At 38.7% G+C, this 12,368-nt stretch overlaps 1 protein-coding gene across 1 annotated transcript in view; it reads left to right on the forward strand.

Annotated features, from left to right (window-relative positions):
• The window catches only part of LOC139478128 (transmembrane protein 64-like), a 36,682-nt gene extending 24,557 nt beyond the window's left edge, over nt 1-12,125 (forward strand). Inside the window, exons 3-4 of the mRNA XM_071260453.1 lie at nt 10,659-10,820; nt 11,411-12,125. Coding sequence (XP_071116554.1) covers nt 10,659-10,820; nt 11,411-11,551 — 303 coding nt within the window. The 3' untranslated portion in view covers nt 11,552-12,125. The remainder of the gene's footprint in view (nt 1-10,658; nt 10,821-11,410) is intronic.
• The last annotated feature ends 243 nt before the right edge of the window (nt 12,126-12,368 follow it).

Here is a 12,368-nt window from a genome sequence, read left to right on the forward strand (position 1 = left end):
CGACCTAGGCGAACCCAATTTTTCGCAGCACTGATACACAAAGGACCCAAACTCCACCAAACTTCAATCATAAGCTTTATTTCCTTGTTCAGGAAGTGTTACATGGAGTAGCCGGTTGCCAATTAAAGCCAGTTAATATGTTTTTGTTTCCAGAGCTACAGATAAGCAGCATATTTGTGTAAAATACCCAAAAAAATATTCAAACCCAATTACTTTTAATTAACTTGCGTACAGAGACGAATGCATTAAATGAAAAACTCAATTGTATAAAAGCAGCACACGTAAATATCCAATGAAGCTTTTTCAAAGGATCTATTTTCCGAGACACAATTCAAATTAATTTACTTTTCGAGTCAAGCCTATATATTTAGAACAGTTATATACATCTAAAACATTTCATTTTTTTTTAAATCTTATAATGTTCACTCATTTTGAGAAAAAAACAATAGAGTGATGATTAGATGAGTGAAAAAATATTGGATACCCAATGAAAAATTTAATAACCCAATTAAACTCGAAACCCTGGAGTAAAAACTCAATTGCTCAAAAACTTATCTGGAGCTCTGTTGTTTCTCATTTTTCAAATCTGAGAAGGGAGGATTTTTTTGTTTTATTGTATCTCTTCAGTAGGTTACAAATTTATAAAAAAAATTGTTCTAATGTACTGCCTGACCTCTTTTGGCCATACCCTTGCGGGTCACAGTATGAAAGGACAAGCTCAAGGTCATGGTGACCACAGTTGGATTTGCCTGCAAATCTGACTCTCAGTGACTGACATTGTGTATCCAAAAACTTGGAATTCATTGCAAAAGTGAATTTGGAGTAGTTTCTTAACAGTTCTTTTAAAAATCAAATTAAATTTAGAGGCAGCGGAAAGTTTAAGGAATAGACAGCAGGTCATGAGAACTAAGCAAGTCCTGGTTGTATTTGTAATGCTGTACTGCAATGGCTCCTATACACATGTACACTGATACATGTTAGGCTGGGTCATTAAGACCCAGGGATGTTTGTCCTGAATCAGCCTACTAACAACAAGCAACACTTGACTGATATAGTGTCCACCGACTTCTCTCACATTGTTGCTTGCAGTATGTTCTCAGACCATGGCTTGTATTGTGACAGAGGTTCAAACATGAAGACGACCAAGGCCTTGGCAGTTCTAATGACAGACAAACATTCATTAGGCCGAACAAATTATTTGATCTTCGGATTTCTTTCACAAATTGACTCTCTAACTTACCTGGATTTCTCTGGTTGTGGTTGGTTGGTTGGTTGGTTGGTTGGTTGGTTTGTTGTTTAACGCCGCACTCGGCAATATTCCAGCTATATGACGGCCGTCTGTAAATAATCGAGTCTGGACCAGACAATCCAGTGATTAATATCATGAGCATCAATCCACACAATTGGGATCGATAACATGCATCAACCAACTCAGCGAGCCTGACCACCCGATCCCGTTAGTCGCCTTTTACGACAAGCATAGTCGCCTTTTACAGCAAGCATGGGTTGCTGAAGACCTATTCTACACCGGCGTCTTCACGGGCCTCTCTGGGTGTGAGCCTCAGGGACTCCCAGTAATGAATCTGGGGGTCCCAGACTGGTGACATGTGACGCTTCACTTGATGCCCAAATTTGTTATTGATGATATCATTACACAAGCTGAAGGCTCAGGCCTATATTGATGACAGGACCAATAAAGAGGCTTTAAAACTTAGTTTTGCAGTGTTAGATTGAATGCAGTGTTAAATTTTATGATTCAGTGTTGATGAATTTATTGATCAAAAGAGACGTACCACTTTTGAAACCAACAGGAGTTAAAAATATAAAAAAAATTGTGTGCATCCAGTAAGACTGTTTTGTGCCTCTGTATCACAGCGTTCTGTAATTAATGATGGGCGGTCGGGTAGCCTAGTGGTTAATGCGTTCGCTTGTCATGCCGAAGACCCGGGTTTGATTCCCAACATGGGTACAATGTGTGAAGCCCATTTCTGGTGTCCCCCGCCGTGATGTTGCTGGAATATTGCGAAAAGCGGCGTAAAACATACTTACTCACTCACTCACTGTAATTAATGAATGTTATGCTAAGCAAACAAGTGGCTGATAGTATGATGACACTCAACCAGGTCCAACTTTGTGACCAACCAATTCTCATGTTAGTCAGCTCTTATGACAAGAAGAATTTTGGGGGGATCTATTCTGCCTTTGCATCTCACAGGGGAGTTAGGGTTAGAATAGGTCTTCTGCAATCCATGCTTATCGTAAAAGGAGCCTATGCTTGTCGTAATAGGCCACTAATGGGATCGGGTGGTCAGGCTCACTGGCTTGGTTGATGCATGTCATCGTATCCCAGTTGCGTGGATCGATGCTCATGATGTCATTCACTGGATTTTCTGGTACAGACTCGATTATTTACAGACCACCATCATATAGCTGGAATATTGCTGAGTGTGGCATTAAACAAAAAAAATTAAAATAAATGCAATAATCAAATATCGGCTTGACACAGTCTGTATCTGTTTTACTCTCCCAGTCATTAATAAAGTCCTATTTGCACCATGCTGGTCCAACACCAAGAGAGACCCGTGAAGATTCCGGGGTAGAATAGGTCTTCAGCAACCCATGCTTGCCGTAAAAGGCGACAAACGGGATCGGGTGGTCAGGCTCGCTGATTTGGTTGATGCATGTCATCTATGAAAAGAGTCCATTTATATAAGACATTTTTTCAGAACTGTGGTTTAAGCACATATATTTTAAGCTGCAGCAGCTGCCAGTCACTGTAAATGAATCATACCGTAATGAGGTACCATCTTCTAGTTAATTGGTTCCCAGGTAGTGTACACCAGAGAGAGTTAGTATGTGAAATTTTATGCCACTTTTAGCAATATTCCAGCTATATTATGTCTGGGGATTCAAACACGGGCCTTTAGATGATGAGCAAACTCTTTAACTATGAGGCTACCCTACCACAACCAAAATATAAACTAAGAAGATTTTAGTTATTTGTTTTAAAGATCCAGATAAAACAAACAATTAGAGAACATTTTTTATTACCTAGTCATTCAGTAATTTCAGTTCATCGCTGTTCATGCTATCAACCACTGGTTTGCCTGGCCCAGATTAAATATATGCAGGCAGTCATTACATTGGTGAAATGTTGCTGAGTGCAGCATTAAACAACATTCACACACTCAAATATTACAGTTTTGAAAGAAAAATAAGTTCAGAAGAATAACATGTTTAAAATTTAATCATGTAACCATGGTAACAAAAAGAAAAATGCCATATACTCATGGAAGTGTAATATATACAGAAAGACTTGAGTTGGGATGTTTTACATTGCAACAGGGATGGTGATAGAGTTCGGCTATGAGCTCCCATGACGCTGTGTCATTGTAATGTACTTTGTTGGCTTTACTATCTTTATCTACAAAGTTACAGACTGATGGTGAGCCAGTGCCGATCCTGGTTGAAAGACGGTAATGAGTTTTAAGTGGCAGGCCATCTGACCCATCCAGATCCTGATGATACTGGCATATGTGTTTATTCAGAAGCGGAACAGGTTTGCACCGAATCTTTGTCTGAACAGTGGGAAGGCACTCTTGCAGATGTTCTGTTAACCAAGTTAACAGACTCTTCGGATATTGACTACACTGTAAGCCCTCAGCAATGTGGTTTAAATATCTGTGTGACATACATGTGGTTTCCAGGGCAGAATAAGTCCCCAGTACCCCATGCTTGTCTCCCCCCCGTGGGGATTCCAGGGCAGAATAGGTCCCCAGTACCCCATGCTTGTCTCCCCATGGGGATTCCAGGGCAGAATAAGTCCCCAGTACCCCATGCTTGTCTCCCTGTGGGGATTCCAGGACAGAATAAGTCTCCTGTACCCCATGCTTGTCTCCCTGTGGGGATTCCAGGGCAGAATAGGTCCCCAGTACCCCATGCTTGTCTCCCTGTGAGGATTCCAGGGCAGAATAGGTCCCCAGTACCCCATGCTTGTCTCCCTGTGGGGATTCCAAGACAGAATAGGTCCCCAGTACCCCATGCTTGTCTCCCTGTGGGGATTCCAAGACAGAATAGGTCCCCAGTACCCCATGCTTGTCTCCCTGTGAGGATTCCAGGGTAGAATAGGTCCCCAGTACCCCATGCTTGTCTCTCTGTGGGGATTCCAGGGCAGAAAAGGTGTATTGTGGTTTTTAAAATGAGAACTCTTATGCATTTCCAAAGGAAAGATGTGTATTCTAACCATGTTCAAAGTAAATGGTTTGAGAACAAGGGCTATGACAATTCCTTGACTGGTGCAAAATTAGCATCAGAGTTTAGTTGAACATTATGAATGCATGAATTGTAGCTATGGAGGGGTGGAAATTAACCAAAAAGGACTACATCCCCTGATAGTGATAACATATAGCAATACCCTGCAACATTGAAATTATGCTCTACAATAAGATTCATTTACCCTGTGTTCTTCCTGGCTACTCTAAGAATTAAAGTCCCCTCTAATTTTTGTCAGTCGCAACTTTCAACAAATAAAAGAACGTATGAAAATTACATGATTTTAATTCTTTCAACATCATGTTCAATGCAATGACGTCATCTCTGAGGTAACTTAGTTAGATCTACACGTCATTCACACAAAGTTCAGTCACAATTTCCTCTCTCTTTTTATTTATATTTTGAGACAAGTCGCTACAAATATATATTTACCCTTGAAGCACAGTGAAATGTTATTTCCTAAAATAGACAAGAGGAAACCTGATGGTAACAGACAAGCTGACTTCATTCGAAAAATATACTTATATGAATATCAAATATTTATAAGGTACTCTATTTGCCATCCACAGGGACTGGCAGTCACATGAATTTGACCGATCCATGTCTAACTTTACCTGTGAAAAACTGGTAATTAGCGGTTGACTAGAACACTGTCACCATTAACAAAACTGGACCGGGCTAGCTTGATAATGTCTATCCCAAGCTATGTGATAACGACCAGTGGATGTTACTTAGAACAATCAGAGCAGATATGGCTTCGATTTTACAGCTGACAAGCTGATGCAGTCATAGAGAACAGATTACCCATATACTAATCTAGGACTGATTGCTGGTCAGTTTGTACTGGACGTCTACTATTGATTTCTGCTCTGTCATGTCTGAAGCTGGCATGCTTGTATCTGTGCTGTGAAGGGAGGTGCACTTCATGGGTAAAGCGTTTGCTTGTATGCCCAAGGTCCAGGTTTGATTCCCCACATGGGTACCATGTGTGGTTGGTTGGTTGGTTTGTTGTTTAACGCCACACTCAGTAATATTCCAGCTATATGATGGCGGTCTGTAAATAATCGAGTCTGGACCGTACAATCCAGTGATTAATATCATGAGCATCGATCCACGGATTTGGGATGGATGACATGCATCAACCAAGTCAGCAAGCCTGACCACCCGAGCCCGTTAGTCGCCTCTTACGGTACAATGTGTGAAAACCATATCCAGTGTTCTCATCTGGAATATTGCTAGCAGCGGCATAAAACCACTCTCACTCACTCACTCACTCACTCACTTTGTTTTGAATACATTACAGAATATTAGCTTGCTCTTAAATTATTTGCATGTCAAACTGATGATTACGATTTTTCACTTTTGTTTTAATTACTTTGATACTGATTATTTTAAGAGCCATAAAAATAATATTGAATTTTCTTTTCAAATGATCTTGTGATTAAGTAACTCTTCAGGTTTTGAAACTGAAATGTGAAAAAAAGCATTTTCCTTCAATAAGTCAAAGGGGTTTGAAAATTCTATAGCTCACATTTGTTTAAAAAAAATCAGAAGAAAACAGCTTGACATTATTCCTTGTGGATTAAAGCTCTTGAACATGTTGAATATTGAAGGTGAGGTGATATGGGGTTCAACATCGGGTTCAAGATTATTGCACTACTATAGAGACGTGCAAGCATTATTGTGTGTCTGTGTGTGTGTCTGTGTGTGTGTGTGTGTGTGTGCTTGTACTAGGCAACACTTATGCCGGTTTATAGTGTTAGCCCACTTTAAGATACCATGCTGTGGTTTAACATGGATACCCAACTGATAACCTATTTGACTCCAAGCCCACAGGTTCTTGATTGATCCCTTGATGCTAAGCGACAGGTTGTGTAACAAATACCATCTGATCTTTTGGGAAGGAAGCCAAGGGATTAAATAAAAATAAATTCGAAAGTATTTCAGTCACATGTAAGTTATTATTGACACGTCTCATTTTACGAAATTACACTGAGCCTTAATTACTGTTACTTAATTGAAAGTCGGGGGCACGGGTGGCCCAGTTGTCTAAGGTGACGCGATTCACTGTGCAGAGTTGTGTCCCTTGTGCAGCCAGAAACCTGTGATTGTGGGTTCGAATCCCAGTTTGCCCCGATTATGTTTCTAGGTTTGTCAGCACCATACCCATGCTCGTGGGTTTCAGAAAGTGCTAAATGTCTGAGACCTGCAACACTTCGGGCTTTCCTCCCACATTATGCTGACACGATGTGATATAACTGAAATACTGTTAAAAGGGGCGTTAAACCCAACTCACTCGCTCACTAATTGAAAGTCATGGAAAATTCTTCTTTTCGTATATATCTTGAATCCATGTTTTTAACCTCACAACCATGTGCCCTGTTTGAGACATGTTTACTCAGATTAATGGAGGTATAAAAACTGTGCAGCTCCGATAACCAAGTGGGCAGAATTGGGGCTGATGGCCTAAGAAGTCGTTGTAGCTCTCATAAATCATGTTGCCTGTTTTTAATAACAGATTTTATCAACCTCATGCGTAAGAAATATCGTTCTTATTTAGTTGATATGAATGTCATTGAATGGCTGACAAAAGTATCAGTGTCTGGTTGGTAATCCTAACATCAAGTTTGTGTGTAAACATTCAAATAACATTATGTATGGAATCATTACTGGGAGACGTTCTGGTCACAGCTGCGGAATAGTTTTGTTTTCAATCTATTGAAATTGTTTCTGTTAGATTGAAAATCAAGCCTATAAATTCATAAGGGTTGATGTTTTATAAACATAAAACCAGACAAGTAGCTTAATGGTTAAGAAAATTTGAAAAAAGTAATGTTGTGATTGCAAGACCGACCATAAATTCAAATAATTGTAACCACAATATTGTTTATAGGTTTAAATACTTGTTCTGCAAAACCCTGACTCTGGAATAGTAGAGATTTATCTAGGATTCCAAACTAGGTGCCCTCGGTAGGCAAATTGGGAAATGTCTTATTTTGTTCCAAGTTTTAATTCCAAGGTATTTTGACGTTGCATTCAATGCAACAGTGGATAACTATGCAATACAGACTCTTCCTCTATATGGGTCCTGTTATCAGTGATATGCAAGCCTCTACAAATCCATAACATTAGCGATAAATATGACAGCATAAATTGGGAAATGTTTACCGTAGTCGACGTAATAAGCACCCAGGGCGCTCTCAGAATTAGAAATAAGGGAGCTCTTATTAGAATCTAATTTTGGTGAAAGATCGTAAATTTCGTGGTTTATGCTGACAGCCTGAAATGATACAAAAGAAAAGCCTGTGTGTATTATACAGGACAGATATATTCTTCAAAATTTATTTGCCCATGATTAAGGGTGCGTGCATATAACACACAAGTGCTTATCAGAAAACAAATAAATAAGTCTTGTGTACCTTGATCAGTCGGAAGGGGTGCTAATTGGGATTGTTCACTGCTGACTTGCAGGACGAATTTAACAAATATTATATTTGAGATAACAATTTCTTAGTAAAGTACAGATTCTAGGACCTTTTGGGGTTGAGTCCAATCCAGGAGCACCTAATTCAATGCGTATTCATTGGAGATGAATATCAGCATTCAAGTAGGTCTAGATAAGTCCCTGAATTGGATCCTGTGGTTGCAGCATTTTGAAATATTCTTTCCAGTTAAGTTACTCTGCTTGTGTGTTATAACTACCTTACTAAGATTTTCCATCTTTATATAAGTACACACACCCCACACACAACACTGTGAACCCCCCTCAGAATACTTGTGTTATGGGTAACCCTTTTTAGTAGACCCATCAATTCCCCTATTACCTAAATATTTTTATCCTGGCTGAAAAGAGCTATAGGAAGTTGTATCTTCAAATGGCCCTTTAGAAGCTGTAGTGACAATGAAGGCCGATTTGACATGGATTTCAACTGCTTTTATCATGTATATTCTTGCAATCCGATGTTTCAGTACAAATTATCAAACAAGTGACATCCCTTCTTGATACAGGTACTAGGATTTGTACAGAATTGTCTGTATCATCTGAAACATCATTGAAACAACATGAAGAATAAGAGAAGTTAAAATACATTTCCGTATATTATCATTGCTGTAGGTAATTTGACCTACAAATTCATGAAAAATTGCAACTTACATAAGCAATCTGTATAAGACATTTTTTCGGTTAATAAAATTAGTACTAACCCACAGAATGCCAATGCACATGAGGTGCTAGGTCCATGTTACCTGAAACAAAAGTTTGTTTGTTGTTTAACGCTGCACTCAGCAATATTCCAGCTATATGACGGTGGTCTGTAAATAATCGAGTCTGGACCAGACAATCCAGTGATTAATAAATATCACAACAATGCATTCATGATATAACATTGCATACATGATATATTATATAATTTATTTATTTTTGTTTAACGCCGCACTCAGCAATATTCCATCTATATGAAGGCGGTCTGTAAATGATCGAGTCTGGACCAGACAATCCAGTGAATAATAACATGATCATCGATCCACGCAATTGGGATCAATGACATGCATCAACCAAGTCAGCGAGCCTGACCACCCGATCCCATTAGTCACCTTTACTACAAGCATAGTCGCCTGTTACAGCAAGCATGGGTTGCTGAAGACCTATTCTATCCCGGATCGTCACGGGTCGTCACACATAGTTAAGCTTTGAGACATATCCCCACACGCACCTAACACTGAATTGTGATAAGGTTGTCAGCCTCAACATGCTGAAAGATATTTTCAGAAAGAAAAAGAAAACAAATCAGACCACTGAATAATGTCGTGGAAAAACAGCACAACGGAAGTTGTTTGTCAAGAAACACAAACACTGACAAAGGTTTTAAACAGGAAATATCTTTATTGGATTTTATCTCATTTTATTTACAACCTACCGTTTATTTTCAAGGTAAACACATGATGAATAGAGCTGTTGTTTATTTGTTTGAACTGTAAAAACCCTGAAAAGTTTGTTGTGCCGGAGGGACCAGTTCCAGACATTTTTTTACTTTGTCATTATAAGGTTATCTTTCTACATTAATCCCACCTTGTGTAAACTTGTCTTTATGTCTATATACTGTAAATTGTGAAATAAATGCGTAAAAGGTGACTATGCTTGTCGTAAAAGGCGACTAACGGGATCAGGTGGTCAGGTTCGCTGACTTGGTTGATGCATGTCATCGATCCCAATTACGTGGATTGATGCTCATGATATCAATCACTGGATTGTCTGGTCCAGACTCGATTATTTACAGACCGCCATCATATAGCTGGAATACTGCTGACTGCAGCGTTAAACAACAAACCAACCAACCAACCAACGTCTCTAAAAGAATGCGACCACTGGCCCCTAGCCAAAAATGGGACTCAATATGAATGGGACATCCCCCCTCCTCATAAGCATCAGTAGATTTATATCTGAAGAAAATGTCCTCCGTCAGGTTTACAGGAGAATCCTCATCCAAAAACAATCTTACATTAATCCAATCACACACCAAATAGCACCGATTATTGGCACTGAGTAGAGTACTCCCGCTAAAACAATACATGCGCGCTGGCTTGTGTCGGCCTTTGACGCAGTTGCAAAGAACAAAACACTGTGTTGCGTGGGTGGCGTCTATCTGGACTTGCAGGTGTGATCAGTGATGAGAACTCTTGTCATGACCTCAGCAGTGACAATACACAGGATGTAATTAGTGTTTGAATGACATTGTTGACAGTTTATACTTGTTACAAGTGCTGCTCAATAAACAGTGGTGTTGAATACATAGTTGTTTGTTTTCAGCATATATCTAAGTTGGTATTCCTGCTATCCAAAATGTCTTATTTTCATATAAATGCGATGGTTAATAATGCGCACAAAGGCCTTTCACATTTTTCGCATTTAATACACGCTAAGGTTAATTTCAAGATTTATAGTATTAACTCTATACGCTTTCTCAATATTCATCTGAAGAAGGATCACGAAGAAACTCTGAAACGTTAAAAAGAATATAAGTTGATGTCCATAAAAAGTGTCCTGTATTGATTTCATCTTCTAAATGCCTATCAAAGACTTACAGACCTTTTACCTTTCTGCCTAGTCTGTCTTACAGATCCTGATACAAATATATATCAAATACAGCCCATGCAAGTCTATAATGTTTGGCAAGTCTAGATCACTGCAGTATCGGGAAATGAAGAGAGTCACTGGGCTCCTTTTTATTATATTTTTATCAAGATAACTGAACAACTGTTTTTTTCTGTACGATATGTTCATTTCAGAGACTAGATGTTAGTCTCCTTTCTGCCCTCAAACGCAAGGTATTAGACTTTCATGTGCAATTTTCCAAGCACTCCCTTACAAAGCTATCCCCTGATTTCAGCTGGCCGATGTACCGTTATGGAAGTACTGCCTGGCGTCGGTCGTGGGTCTGCTACCAATGGCGGTGCTGAACTGCTACCTGGGATCAACACTGAGGTCAATGGAGGACGTTCTGGGAGATGGCTCCAACAAAACAACGGGATATTTTATATTTGCAGCTCAGGTGCGAATAATTATCTAGTATGATTGTCAACACAATAGTCAATACTTGTTTACCAATCCATTTTCACACTTTTGTGAAAATAAATATGTTTAAACCAATTGTCAATGCTTACATCAAATTTTAAGTATAAATAATTAGATAGCTTACTAAAGGCATTTTTGTAGCTCTTGAGACAAGTTATGGCTCAGTTTACAATCTTTATGGGGGTTTTATATGGTCTAGGCTGTTGTCCTCATCTTGTTTAGTGTGTAGTAATACATGCTTCAGATGTTTCAGGGATTTTTTACGAGCATGATAAGTTTATCTTGGTGATTTATTTTATTACCATGACACTCTCTCGTATCGTATATTTATGATTTGTAAATGCCTCTTATCATTAGGCGTGATTATAAAAGTTGTTGTGAATTGACTCCAAAGTGTATATTTGCCCTCATTTCAGATATATTCTGACAGTTTCTGTGAATAGTAATCTATCTATGTCTGAGGTTAATGGGCAAAAAATGTGGGTTGAAAATATTTTATCAGAAATGCATGTATTTTTGTCTGAAAAATATTTTTTTTATTTTATAAGAATGTTTTCTTCCTTTCAGCTCCTGTTCACAGCTGGTGTAATATTTTTTGTGGTGCGCAAAGCACGAGTGGAACTGAGGAAAACAGTCGTTGATTTGAAGGAAGAGAAACATGCGCCAAATACTGACGATGTGTATGTTGATATGAACAACGAAAGCTGAGATTAGCTGAATGCAAAGAAGTACTGAGATATATTTATTGTTATCTGTTACCATGGCTATTTATATAATATATATATATATGGTTTGGTTGTATAAGATTGCACATATGTATAAAAAGGTTACCAGAGTTGCATTATTAGTTTGAATACATCCTGTGAATTCCATGCATATGTCCAAGGAATGACAGTGTTGTTTAGTTGTACAGGATTCCAGATACTTTTCCAGTGGGTGTGATTGGTGTTGCTGAGAGGGCCATTGTCAGGGGTATATTACAGGGATTTTTCTAGACCTGGGGCACGTTGTACAGATCAACCTTAGTGCTAACGACTGTAAGTCTGTGTTAAGGTATGGGAGTTACGATCACCTTAGCGCTAAGATCGCATGGTACAACGACACCCTGCTCAGAAACCGATATTTGTCCCCAAATTCCCGAAGTGGAATACAAACTATTCCAGGGGTTTCATTATAGTCATAACTAATGTTTAAATATGGCGTTGTGGAGGTGACTTTTATTTTTCTGAATACAGGCTCCATAAGGTAGATGCTTTAATGATTAGTTTCACATTATTACATTGAATGCAGTGCATACCTGAATTAATTGAAAAAAGAGCTTTAAAAAAACATAACAATATTTTCCAAAATTACCTACCAAGGCACTTTGGAAGCCCAGATAAGTCCCGGTTTGGAGAATGGAAGTTGTTAAAATGTTCAACATTAGATGAAAATATGGTTTTTTTTGTATGTGTAATTCTTTTTAAGATGTTTGTTAAATTATTCGTCTTAATTCTAGTAGATGAGAAAGTGTCCACTTAGTGTG

The sequence above is a fragment of the Haliotis cracherodii genome, unplaced genomic scaffold (genome assembly GCF_022045235.1).
Source record: "Haliotis cracherodii isolate W230 unplaced genomic scaffold, xgHalCrac1.p SCAF_39, whole genome shotgun sequence".
NCBI lineage: Eukaryota > Metazoa > Mollusca > Gastropoda > Lepetellida > Haliotidae > Haliotis > Haliotis cracherodii.